Source organism: Xyrauchen texanus, chromosome 34 (assembly GCF_025860055.1).
Source record: "Xyrauchen texanus isolate HMW12.3.18 chromosome 34, RBS_HiC_50CHRs, whole genome shotgun sequence".
NCBI classification, from domain to species: domain Eukaryota; kingdom Metazoa; phylum Chordata; class Actinopteri; order Cypriniformes; family Catostomidae; genus Xyrauchen; species Xyrauchen texanus.
The window spans coordinates 21,085,421-21,099,802 of NC_068309.1; the positions used below are offsets into that span (position 1 = coordinate 21,085,421).

Below are 14,382 nucleotides of genomic sequence, written 5' to 3' on the forward strand. Positions count from 1 at the left end.
TCACACCACCTCATATCAAATGCTCACACTGTTACTTATCCAATCAGGGCATAAGTAAGTGTAAGGCAATTGCAACCCTGCATTTTTGTCTTTGATGGACTCACTCAAAAAGGCCAACTCTGCTTGATAATCTCTGATCATTTTCTGGGGCGCTGTGTGGCAAAAGCAATCCATAGGATATTGGCCAAGTGGAACCTGTATGAAGAATTTATTAGAAAATATTAGAAAGGATTGCAGTTGTGTTTACAACATCAATCCAATCAGTTAACTCTGAAGGAATCACTGACTAAGTCTGCCGAGGGCTTGCTTAGTAGCCAAAAGACTGATACTAGATATGCAGACGTGTTGATATCAGGCAAAGTGTCCAGCATGGTGTTCTTGTCTGAGCTTCCCTTAGATGTTGGAAGAGGTCTTTTCAGAGAACCAGGAGAGTTGGGAAACCAGCTACCATAGTCAAACTAAATGTATTAGGCAGAGGACAAAATAGTTTATGAACAATCCAGTAAAATGTATTTGGTGGAGTCACAATGACATGACCGTTTTATTCTTTACTTGAGCATAATTTTCAGCTCATTTTTACATTACCTTTCTTGCTTTGAGGGTAGTGTGTTGAGCTGAAACTGTGAAGATCACCATGGTTACAAATTTGATGACCTCATCAACTGTACTAAAACACTGAGGTATTCCTAAATGAGAAGAAAATAACAGATAAGATGGGAAATTATACATTGATTTGCTTTTTTTTCCTGCAGAAATGCTTTAACTTTCATTGAAATAATGCTGAGGGATTAAAATAAATTCCTGACACAAAGTGATAACATCGCAGTTAACCAATCCAAAGCCCAAATATCAATACCCACCTGCTGAGCTCTGCCCAAGAAACCCTTGGACAAATATCTCCTTGATCCAATCCTGGAGTTCAGTGTCCTGCAGTACATCACCATCACTCTGGTAATAAAACTTGACCATTGTCCTTACAAAACTAGAAACAAATACCAAAATCCTCACTAAGTCTTCTGATTTGTATTAAACACAATGAATACAGCTTTCAAGATACCACTAAAGAAATATGATGGGAGCATCATGCAAATTAATACAAATGTGTCTTCTAAAATTCAGGGGACAAATTAAGGTTTAAAAGAAGATAATTAAATTACTCATTGATCAAGTCCCATAGCCGAAGTCCATCATCTCTGTAGAAGAAGTTGGGAATAGATTGTAGTCCACGCTCACTGATGTTCTCAGGCAGGCACAGAGAACTGTAGGTCAGCTCTGAGAGGGCCCTCTTCATGAGATCGGTCATCCCTTCACCTCCAATACTGGTATTCTAAAGTGAAAATGATTAGCAAGCAATTATGTAAATTAAAATTGGTTGAGTCGATGCTGTTGTCTCGAGCTGGACAGGACCCTCAAAAAAAGTTTTATAGAGACAATTAACCTACAAATGGCTTACTTCGTTATCTCTGCATATTTAGTTGGGATAGGAGAACATATTTTAACCTCAAAAAAGTTACATCAGATATACAGTGGGTACGGAAAGTATTCAGACCCCCATACATTTTTCACTCTTTGTTATATTGCAGCCATTTGCTAAAATAATTTAAGTTCATTTTTTTTCCTCATTATTGTACACACAGCACCCCATATTGACAGAAAAACACAGAATTGTTGACATTTTTGCACATTTATTAAAAAAGAAAAACTGAAATATCACATGGTCCTAAGTATTCAGACCCTTTGTTCAGTATTTAGTAGAAGCACCCTTTTGATCTAATACAGCCATGAGTCTTTTTGGGAAAGATGCAACAAGTTTTTCACATCTGGATTTGGGTATCCTCTGCCATTCCTCCTTGCAGATCCTCTCCAGTTCTGTCAGGTTGGATGGTAAATGTTGGTGGACAGCCATTTTCAGGTCTCTCCAGAGATGCTCAATTGGGTTTAAGTCAGGGCTCTGGCTGGGCCATTCAAGAACAGTCACAGAGTTGTTGTGAAGCCACTCCTTCGTTATTTTAGCAGTGTGCTTAGGGTCATTGTCTTGTTGGAAGGTGAACCTTCGGCCCAGTCTGAGGTCCAGAGCACTCTGGAGAAGGTTTTCATCCAGGATATCCCTGTACTTGGCCGCATTCATCTTTCCCTCGATTGCAACCAGTCGTCCTGTCCCTGCAGCTGAAAAACACCCCCACAGCATGATGCTGCCACCACCATGCTTCACTGTTGAGACTGTATTGGACAGGTGATGAGCAGTGCCTGGTTTTCTCCACACATACCGCTTAGAATTAAGGCCAAAAAGTTCTATCTTGGTCTCATCAGACCAGAGAATCTTATTTATCACCATCTTGGAGTCCTTCAGGTGTTTTTTAGCAAACTCCATGCAGGCTTTCATGTGTCTTGGACTGAGGAGAGGCTTCCGTCGGGCCACTCTGCCATAAAGTCCCGACTGGTGGATGGCTGCAGTGATGGTTGACTTACTACAACTTTCTCCCATCTCCTGACTGCATCTCTGCAGCTCAGCCACAGTGATCTTTGGGTTCTTCTTTACCTCTCTCACCAAGGCTCTTCTCCCCCGATAGCTCAGTTTGGCTGGACGGCCAGCTCTAGGAAGGGTTCTGGTCATCCCAAACGTCTTCCATTTAAGGATTATGGAGGCCACTGTGCTCTTATGAACCTTAAGGGCAGCAGAAATTTTTTTTGTAACCTTGGCCAGATCTGTGCCTTGCCACAATTCTGTCTCTGAGATCTTCAGGCAGTTCCTTTGACCTCATGATTCTCATTTGCTCTGACATGCACTGTGAGCTGTAAGGTCTTATATAGACAGGTGTGTGGCTTTCCTAATCAAGTCCAGTCAGTATAATCAAACACAGCTGGACTCAATTGAAGGTGTAGAACCATCTCAAGGATGATCAGTAGAAATGGACAGCACCTGAGTTAAATATATGAATGTCACAGCAAAGGGTCTGAATACTTAGGACCATGTGATATTTCAGTTTTTCTTTTTTAATAAATGTGCAAAAATGTCAACAATTCTGTGTTTTTCTGTCAATGTGGGGTGCTGTGTGTACATTAATGAGGAAAAAAAATGAACTTAAATGATTTTAGCAAATGGCTGCAATATAACAAAGAGTGAAAAATGTAAGGGGGTCTGAATACTTTCCGTACTGAAGGGTGAGGGTCAAAATCCCTTGGCTCTTCAGATATATCAATACATATATATATCCTTTTATATTAATATCTATCTATATTCTGTTGCTTAACTTCTTTAATAAAGTGATGAATTAACTATATGCATGATCACATAATCAATTCTATTTTCTTATGCATAACTGAAATATATTTTGAATCATATGTGTGTTGGAATGTTAACTAGTGTCTTTAAGGAACATTCCAGAGTCTCTCTCTCTGTCCTGCCGCAGTCTGAAGGTCCTTTGGGGATAAGCTTAGCTGTGATGAGAGGGGGCAGGGAGAATGTTAAACATATGTTCTGTGTTTGATCGTTACTTTTCTATGATTAAGTATATGGTTTAAAGTCCAACAGTACCCACTGTAATTGGAGATATCTTGAAACAGTTAATCAAACAAATAACAAGAAGTAAACGTGTCTTGCTGTTCCTGTTCAATGACAGGAAACCTAGAAACGTTCCCAAGAAACCTGTCCCAGATAAGGGCGTTCATCTGGAGGGTATGACGTGTGTGGGGTATCAACAACTGTGAAAGAATCACAAATATATGTGAACAGTCAATATGAGTCAAACTTTAATGAGACTGATCAGTGACGTGCACAGACCTTAGCATGGACAGGGGTGGAAGGATAAAAAAAAGAGCACTATCACACAAGCAAGTGTGTGATATGGCCCTACATCACCACTTCTGTGATTTGGCCGCAGGCATGAGGCCACAATTAATCACAGCAGTGATGATTTAGGGCCATATAGCATGATTGCAAGTGTGATATTGCTTATTTACAACAGTTCAATGAACAAGTAAATTTTAAAAAATTAGGAAAAACTGAGTACGTTCATAAAAAATGCATTTGTGCATGGAACTACTTTCTTATGCGACAGATCGGAATCTGCTGTTGCTGGTTCAAAACAAACGATGTGTCCAATCCTCTGTAGTAATTAAAAAATGTCACTTCAGAAATAACATCACGGCTTGTGCTGTTTCGAACAAGTTATTAAATAAACAAGGATGGGTGTGTGTGTGTGTGTGTGTGTGTGTGTGTGTGAGTGCGAGAGAGAGAGAGAGAGAGAGATGGAGCATGTGTAATCACCTGTTGCCACTCCCATGCAGAGATGCTGTCAGCTTTCTGAAGATCAGCTTTCTCAGTGGAAAAATAGCATCCAAGTGGTAGTATTTCTCCCTATTTCGCGGTAGCCGGTGTGCAAGAGTCAATCACTATAGAAACTGCAATGACCTCCACCATTTTAAACAGCACCCATTGTGTAATTAGTCTGTTGTGTCTCTCAGCTGTGATGAGCCGTAATGCTCATTTAAAGCTATTGCTTTAGTAGTATAGTTAAGAGACAAGCAATCACAAAGAGCTTTTTTATAGACACCGGATGACGCAGATTCACTTCACATCACCTAACTGGCTCATGATACACACAAAAATGATCTTTTGCCACCACTTGCTGGCTAACATTTGTAATGGCATAAACAAAAGGCAAACCATAGCTCTTAACAGATCTGCAATGCTCTTACACTTTAGTTTAGAACAGCACAAACACAAGCGGAGTGATTCACACACAGTGAGGTGTCGGTGTGCTGATGGTGTCAGACTATCAGTGCTCATGGAATGCTTCTCGTCCAATCAGATTTGAGGATAGGAACTAACTGTTGTATACAGTGCATCCGGAAAGTATTCACAGCGCTTCACTTTTTCCACATTTTGTCATGTTACAGCCTTATTCCAAAATTGATTAAATTCATTATTTTCCTCAAAATTCTACAAACAATACCCCGTAATGACAATGTGAAAGAAGTTTGTTTGAAATCGTTGCAAATTTATATATTAAAAAAAAAAGAAAAAATCACATGTACAAGTATTCACAGCCTTTCCTAAATATTTGTTTAAGCACATTTGGCAACAATTACAGCCTCAAGTATTTTTGTGTATGAAGCTACAAGCTTGGCACACCTATTTTTGGGCAGTTTCTCCCATTCTTCTTTGTATGACCTCTCAAGCTCCATCAGGTTGGATGGGGAGCGTTGGTGCACAGCCATTTTCAGATCTCTCCAGAGATGTTCAATCAGGTTCAAGTCTGGGCTCTGGCTAGGCACTCAAGGACATTTACAGAGTTGTCCCGTAGTCACTCCTTTGTTATCTTGGCTGTGTGCTTAGGGTCGTTGTCCTGTTGGAAGATGAACCTTTGCCCAAGTCTGAGGTCCAGAGTGCTCTGGAGTCTCTGTACATTGCTGCATTCATCTTTCCCTCGATCCTGACTAGTCTCCCGGTTCCTGCCGCTGAAAAACATTCCCACAGCATGAGGCTGCCACCACCATGCTTCACTGTAGGGATGGTATTGGCCAGGTGATGAGTGGTGCCTGATTTCCTCCAGACAAAACGCTTGCCATTCAGGACAAAGAGTTCAAGCTTTGTTTCATCAGACCAGAGAATTTCTGGTGCCTTTTGGCAAACTGCATGCAGGCTGTCATGTGCCTTTTACTGAGGAGTGACTTCCGTCTGGACACTCTACCAAACAGGCTTGAATGGTGGAGTGCTGCAGAGATGGTTGTTCTCTGGAAGGTTCTCCTCTCTCCACAGACAAATGCTGCAGCTCTGTCAGAGTGACCATCGGGTTCTTGGTCACCTCCCTGACTAAGGCCCTTCTCCCCCGATAACTCAGTTTGGCCGGGCGGCCAGCTCTAGGAAGAGTCCTGGTGGTTCCAAACTTCTTCCATTTACGGATGATGGAGGCCACTGTGCTCATTGGGACCTTCAATGCTGCAGACATTTTTTTGTACCCTTCCCCAGATCTGTGCCTCGATAAAATCCTGTCTTGGAGGTCTACAGGCAATTCCTTGGACTTCATGGCTTGGTTTGTGCTCTGACATGCACTGTTAAGTGTGGGACCTTATATGGACAGGTGTGTACCTTTCCAAATCATGTCCAATCAACTGAATTTACCATAGGTGGACTCCAATCAAGTTGTAGATTTATTGTAAATGTATTAAAAATAAAAGAATAAAAAATCACATGTACAAGTATTCACAGCCTTTGTCATGACACTCAAAATTGAGCTCAGGTGCATCCTGTTTCCACTGATCATCCTTGAGATGTTTGAATGATCAGTGGAAACAGGATGCACCTGAGCTAAATTTTGAGTGTCATGGCAAAGGCTGTGAATACTTATGTACATGTGATTTGTTTCGGTTTTTATTTTGAATAAATTTGCAAAGATTTCAAACAAACGTCTTTCACGCTGTCATTATGGGGTATTCTTTTTAGAATTTTGAGGAAAATAATGAATTTAATATATTTTGGAATAAGGATGTAACATAACAAAATGTGAAAAAAGTGAAGCACTTTGAATACTTTTCGGATGCACTATATATATATTTCTATCGGGAAGACACTCAGGCTTGAGTGAAGTTTGAGATGCCATTTATTTGATAGATGTAAAACGGGAGGTGATGTCTCTCTCTTTGGCGTAGGCCCCGTCCGGCAGTCCGAGGGAGTTGTACCTGGAACCGTCATGTCCTGCCGGAGATAGGAGGCAGGGGCGAGGAGCCTACCCCCCTGCGGGACAGGGCTCAACTGCTGGTGGTGGGGAGGTGGAGGTTGCAGTGTTAGCACACCGAAACAGCAATGTGATAGATTGTGAGCGGACTTATAAAGCATTGGCTTACGTGCAATTGGCTAGGAGTTACTCAGCTAATGATGTGATTATGTACACCTGCTGGTCTTCCCGCTAGAACTACGCTCCACTTTCATTTACATCATATTTAAATTTTTCCTTTATCACAAATAATAGCCTATTCTGTTATATTTCTCACAAAAACACCATGGCAATATATTTGTTTTGTTAATTTATTTATTTTCAGACATGGTCTGTGATAACCCCATGTTTATGACATGTGTCATTGTAAAACCAGGAAGACAAGTATTTTTGTCTTGTTTTCTTGTCAAATTATGTAAACTTTCTTAAAACATGATTTATTTACTTGTCAAGCAAAATGGGATAAGATATTAAGTCTTGTTTTAAGAAAATCTGACTAAATTTAGTGAACTTTAGACTCAAAACAAGAAAAAAAAAAATCTGCCAATGGAGTAAGCAAAATAAACTTGTTTTCTCTTTAAATTAAGTTTATTTTGCTTACCCCATTAGCAGATTTTTTTTTTCTTGTTTTGAGTCTAAAGTTCACTAAATTTAGTCAGATTTTCTTAAAACAAGACTTAATATCTTATCCCATTTTGCTTGACAAGTAAATAAATCATGTTTTAAGAAAGTTTAGATAATTTGACAGGAAAACAAGACAAAAATACTTGTCTAGAAAATAATTTTTTGCAGTGTGGTATTTTTGGAGTTTAAGTACCTTGGAGTACCATGACAGTATCATGAATTATGATCAATCATTCAGTACCATGGCATTACCCTGGTAACGTGGTGCACGGTGCGAAGGTGCGATGAGAAAGTGTGATCGACTGTGTTCCGTGAATGATACAGGGTCCTTGAATAACATATAACATGCAAATAAGGGCAGCTGGTGGAGTTTCTGATGCCCCCCTAGGGTATGATGTTGCCCCCCTAGGAATATGGTGCCCTACGTAGACTGTGTAATATGTGTATAGGGAGCTGCGGTACTGTGGTAGCCTAATGGTATTTTTCTGAATGTGATTAGTCTAATGGCTTATTAGTTTCATCAAAACCAAAGTGGCTTTGGCTGAACCTGACAGCACCTTCAGTTTTTTCATTATTATATAAAAGACTAATTTAAATTATATCACTGAAATAGATGTGACCGCTCCCGTTAAAATGAATTAATTTCTCAACACTAGTGGTACGCGATGTTGGAAATGCTGTAGCACGTATTACTCTTTTGATAAAATTACAATACATATGGCCTGTTACTTGTCTGTGGTAATGGCACTTTGATGTTCCGGGGGAATTCAAAACTGAATTCACTACAGTACTTCCTTGAAGGGCACTCCTGAGGGAGGGGATCTCCTTCAAAACGAAAGTGAGAAAATTAATCTTTTCTCAGAGGGCCCTTCCACAAGACTGTTAGTGAAGGATACATTCATACAGTAATGCAATGTTTCCTATACCCACTTCAGGGGTTCTTCACTTAGGAGTGAGTATAGGACATAGGGAGGATCAATTAAGATTGGAATCTGCTCAATCTGCTTTAGCACTCACTCTTAAAGGCACCTCCGCTTAATTTTCTTTAATACGCCCGCGATTTACAAAGAAATCTCATAATTACACATTATCACTGTTATTGTGAGATTATGATGATAATGAAATATTTTAAAGATTTAATGTTTAATTTAACTATTTAAATGTAAATTATTAAAATGTCTCCCCTTTTTCTGGATGACCAAAAGGGCACCGTTAGATTTGTGAACAAAAGGGGCAGGGGTTGCCCCCGTTCTGTGCACGTCAGTGAGAAAGAGGCATAATCTCATGAAAATTATCTGTGAATGTTTTCATTCATCTAGATTATCACATTATGTCAGTTAGTATTCAATTGTTTACAACTGGATTTATTTCTTGGGCTTGGGGATCTTTTCAATCAGGTAACATAATTTATTTCTCAAACAATGAGAAAGAAATCCAGTTGTAAACAAATTACCTGCCTGACATGATCTTGTGTACCTTATACATTGGGTGCACTGCAGGGAGGTTCCTCAGCAATGAAACTGTAAAGGTTTCAGCCAACAGATGGGTGTGCAGATAATAGAAAGATGCTTGATGCTCAAGACAATCTGCATTCCTCACATAGATTTTAGCGAGCTGCCAGTCATGCTCTGAATCGCTAGGCAGGAAAACTGGATTTTCCTCTGACGCCTGTTGCTTCAACTGACACAGTGATAACAGACAGAATTGTTAGCATTGTTAGAATTTTGCTTAATTTACTGCTTTTAGATGGCAAAGTTAGTAATATATACTAAACAAGGTTTAGGAATCATAAGCAATGTGTACTTGAATGGCAATAGGCAGACGTTTGCCCACTGGGTTCTTGTACAGCAGACAGAGTGGAGCCGCAACATACTGCTGTTTGCCATTGATCTCACGAGTGGGTAATTCCGCCAGTGTTTTATAATCACATAAGAATATATTCCCCTTCTGTTGGAACAAAATTTGAGTTTGTTGAAATGTAACATCCCAATTCTGAGATGAAATTTTGACACTGAAACAGTGAAGGCAATCCTGACTGATCTCGCTGTGTATTCGGCAGCAGTAGGTTGAAAGTTCTTCAGCTGAAATTGATCTGTGCTTACCAAAATTCGAACACTGTCACCAGTGGCTGAAGCTGGAAGTGTTATTGAACGTAAGGGCACATGTAAACTCCAGTTTGCAGGTGAAATGTACACAGAGTCGTGCCAAAAGTGAGTTGTTTTTAGTCAACAGGAATGTTTATTTTATTAACTATATGCCCTAACTTCAACCCCAACCCTAAACCTAACCGTCAGTGGAGTAAAAATGTAATCTTAGAGGGGAAATGCAACCTCTGAATCATGCTCATCATTGATTATGCAAACAAGGTTACTGGTTTCCACACAGTAACAGAATCTGTGTCTTTAAGGCCACTCGCTCAACATGCTGTAAGTAGCACCACAGGAAATGGTAAACACATTTGAATTGACACAAAGATGTCTGAAGGGAGACAGCACTTGGAAGAATGGAGTCGATGTCAGGGTACCGAAACATTCAGTAATAACAGAGAGTTTCTGTGTGACCGTGTTGGTCAAAACTAAATAAAGAAAAAGGCGTAATTTTGCAGTATCATGTTCTCCAAGTGCTCCATCTTCTAACGTTAATATATTTTGTGGAACACTTTGTAAAATCACAGATTTTTTTGCCAGTTTCTTCAATTTACATTTACATTTATGCATTTGGCAGGCGCTTTTATCCAAAGCAACTTACAGTGCAATTATTACAGGGACAATTCCCCCAGAGCAACCTGGAGTTAAGTGCCTTGCTCAAGGACACAATGGTGGTGGCCATGGGTTTCAAACCAACGACCTTCTGATTAACAGCCCTGTGCTTTAGCCACTATGCCACCACCACTCCTGATTTGATCTTGTCAAGGCTGGAAGACAAGATCATCATTGATGTAAGACCAGAAAGGAGGCCAATTCATGAATTTGAATTGTGCCAAGGCCATTACTAACACATTGAAGGAAGGTGCCACACATATTGCCAGTCAGGCTAACCAGTCTTTTGGGCTGCTAAAGGAATAGTTCACCCAAAAATTATAACTCTCTCATCATTTACTCAATCCCATCTCAAACTCATCCAACACTTCCGAGCTCCAAAAATAGACATAAAGGCAACATACGAAGTGGATTAATCCATGTCTTCTGAAACAATACATTCTGTTTTCAGACTAAATCATGATCGCAATAAGGAGACAGCAGATGGCAAGATTTAAAATAAAATCGGAATTACATTTTGGTCTGCTTCTCACACAAAACTGAATATATCGCTTCAGAAGACATGGATTAAACTAGAGTCATATGGATTACTATTATGCTTTTATGTCATTTTTGGAGATTGGAAGTTTGGACCCCATTGACCTGCATTGTATGGATATATTCACATCAAATCTCCATCAAAAAATCTTTGTTTTTGTTCCACAGAAGAAAGAAAGCCATATAAGTTTGAGACGGCACAATGGTGCTATTCCAGTTAGTAAGGGCTAGTCAGTCTGTTGTATATGACAATGTGCAGGCCACTTTATTACAATTGGTGAATAATCACAAATGTACATTTTCTAATTTCTGAGAATATAACCTGTTTTGGTAAGCCTTATTTTATTTTATTCATATATTAATGCACTAAGGTTAGGATTGACTCACGCTGTGGAGCAATTGAAAGCTGAATCCATGGCTTTGGTGAAAGAGAAACGGACCACTGAAGGAAGATACAGGGGTCCTGAAAACATGAGCACTGTGGGAGACCTGTTTTAAAATCAGTCCATCTCAGGGAAGGGAAAAACAACAAATACACATACAGTAAACCAATGAAGATCCCCAAAAAAGACCAGAAAATCTTGTACACATATTTGTAACTACTGTACGTACTTACTGGTACAATTGTTTATTAAGCTTCAGTTCATTTTTTCTGTGTTCTTTCAGCTGTGAATATTTATCTTCATAGATGTTAGTAGCTGTCAGGCAATAAAAGTGAAACGCAAAGGTAAAAAATAAAAAAGTTATGTAGAAATCTCCTAAAAAGCAAAAACAGATTGAAATAAATGAAACAACTGTGGTTGATAATTGTTTAAAATCTGGTAAATGATGTGGTTACATCACCTTTTGTGAAAAGATGCAAGAAACTACTGATACACATACAAACCTTTCGCCTCTCGCAGCTCAATCACCTCCCCTTCTGCCATCCAGCGATAGCATGGGAAATGGATCACATCCCTCTCAGGGGTTTTCACACTGATCAGGGAGCAGAACCAGTCATTCTCTGGCAAAAACATGTAATTATTTTTCTCAAGTCTGATAAGGAGCAGGTGGCGAGGCTGAACTTGGTTGTCACGTGGTACTTAATTTTCTAGGTAAGATACGATATTACAGTTAGTGCTGATAGTGATGTTAATGCTGTTATGTTTCGGTGAGCATCTTATTTACATCCTCACAAACTGTACAAAAATACAAGGAAAAATATCTCACCATTCCAGTCTTGAAATCCTTTCCAAAGCTGTCAAGCTTGGTCCGCTTACTCTCTCCATGCGTGCCAATCAGAGTGATGAATATATTGTCACAAGTGCCAGCATGGGTCATGGAGCCTGTGGTCACCTCTACTTCATATATGGCCTCCATGGCTCTGAGTATTAACACAGAAGCTTAGCACTTGACTTTAAATGTAATAAATGACTTGCATGGACTTAAGGTTGCAAATGAATAACTTAAAAAAAAAGTTTTTGCCAGTGGCACCTGAAACATTTACATTTATGCATTTGGCAGATGCTTTTATACAAAGCGACATACAGTGCCCTTATTACAGGGACAGCCCCCCCCCGGAGCAACCTGGAGTTAAGTGCCTTGCTCAAGGACACAATGGTGGTGGCTGTGGGGATCGAACCAGCGACCATCTGATTACCAGTTATGTGCTTTAGCCCACTACACCACCACCACTCCGGTGGCAAAACGTGAACACGCTTTGACAAAAGCAGACAGGGAACGATGATGCCACGGCCCTTGTCAGACAAAAACTCAACCTGGCAAGATGACAGTGGTGTGACATCACGGAGGGTGGTGGGTTACCAAGGTCTGCTGTAATCCACCACCAGACCTTGTTTTTGGCACCATTCTGAGTAAACTCTAGAGAATGTTGTGCATGAAAATCCCTTGAGATCAGCTTTTTACAGAAATACTCAAAACAGCCCATCTGGCACCAAGAACATGCCACTGTATCGAAATCACTGAGATCACATGTTTCTCCTTTCTGATGAATGATGTGTACATTAACTGAAGCTCCTGATTCATATCTGCATGATTTAAAGTATTACTGTTATTATTTTCCTGTTGTGCTACTGATACTGTGTTGCATGCAAATGCAAATTCAGATTAGTCCCTTGAAACACAATGTCCACAATTTAAAGAATGTTTGCATTTGAAAGCGATACCTTTTGATTCACGGATGTAAAAAATGTGTGTACTGTGTTTAACACATTGTTATATTCACAAATACAGAACACCATCCTTCCTATTAGGAAATTAAATGGAAACAAAAGCTCATACAAGCTCTATAATAAGAAAAAGCTCACATTAGCACATAAAGGTAAGGGATATTTTGTAAAAAGTTGAAAATGTCATGGGAGAGAATTAGCAAGAAATGGTAAACAGAAATGGTAAACAAAAATTATATAAAGCTGTATATTTTTCCAGGTTGCCTTAAAATAGGATGGGGTTAAATGACCCCAAAGATCAATTATATATAGTCAGCGATATATTTACAAGCAATAAAAGGAAAATGTATTATTTCAATGTGTTCTCTTGATTGAATTCTAATCTTTATGTAGCATAAATATCCAATACATGAATGTAGCCTAAATTGCTTCTGTGTTTTCTTTTTTTTAAGTACCTGCACCTCTGTATTGTGGATGTGTATACTTTCTAAGGTGTTATATGAATTTCTGAGCCTAAAAACTGATATTATATAATTATATATACATTTTGGCAACTTGAATTTGTCCATTTAAGTTGATTTAACAAGTGGATATCCTAATCCTTTTGTAAGTCTAGGTTGCAAACAAAAGAAATACAATATACTACATAAAAGACATGTCCCTGTCTAACTTATTTGAGAGAAAAAGAATGAGAGAAGAAACAATTAAGGGGATAAATGAAGTCTCACTTTATTACAGTATTGGCTGAAAAAAAAATCTGGGATATGTTTATTTAGTATTTCTCAATTGTGTGCTTTTGACTAAGGTAGGATACATCCTAAGCCCATTATAAATAAATGTATTAAGTCAAGTCATATGGCATTTTGATCATAAATAAAAGTACCAGGAAAAATAACATTTCCAAAAGTGTACAACTTTGCCCATATTCATCCTATATTCTTTTCCATTAAATTGACTTTATATGTTTAAATATTTGTATAGTATATAAATACATAGCCACAAATTTGATAAATGGCAAATTACAAAAAAAAGTTTTGTTGGAGTTTGTTGGGGCAGTGTGAAATGGCCTTAAGAAGTTGATCTTACCCTTCCCATTAGGGATCCATGTCTACAGCTCTCTTTATAACTGAAGTGACTTAACACTAACCTACAAGTTCCTTTACATAGCCTACACAGGCTTTGGCATCATCATCATTTACTGCACGCAACATTCTACATTATGCGGTCATAAAGAACAGTATTTTATCATCAGTACATGAATCTGTCAGAGCATTTGGCTTAGGTAAGGACTCAAAACAAACAAAAGCAGTTCTCGATTTTGTCGATGTACACTGGCGGCCAAAAATTTGGAATAATGTACAGATTTTGCAGTTTTATTAAGGAAATCGGTACTTTCATTCTCCAAAGTGGCATTCAACTGATCATAAAGTATAGTCAGACTCAGGACAATACTGATGTAAAAAACAGCACCATCACTATTTGAAAAAAAGTCTTCTTTTTTCTTCCCAATTTGAAATGCCCAATTCCTAATAAGCTCTAGATCCTCGTGGTGGCATAGTGCCTCGCCTCAATGCAGGT

At 39.0% G+C, this 14,382-nt stretch overlaps 1 protein-coding gene across 1 annotated transcript; it reads right to left on the reverse strand.

Annotated features, from left to right (window-relative positions):
• Window positions 1–15: 15 nt before the first annotated feature.
• Window positions 16–11,977, reverse strand: si:dkey-17e16.9 (hydroperoxide isomerase ALOXE3). Its single transcript, XM_052103993.1, has 12 exons — window positions 11,816–11,977; window positions 11,523–11,694; window positions 11,048–11,099; window positions 9,463–9,576; window positions 9,144–9,351; window positions 8,817–9,020; window positions 3,619–3,702; window positions 1,158–1,327; window positions 861–982; window positions 586–686; window positions 288–458; window positions 16–195 (listed from the first exon to the last, which is right to left on the reverse strand). The coding sequence occupies exons 1-12, from the start codon at window positions 11,954–11,956 to the stop codon at window positions 16–18; spliced, it is 1,719 nt and encodes a 572-aa protein (XP_051959953.1). The 5' UTR covers window positions 11,957–11,977.
• Between the last annotated feature and the right edge of the window lie 2,405 nt (window positions 11,978–14,382).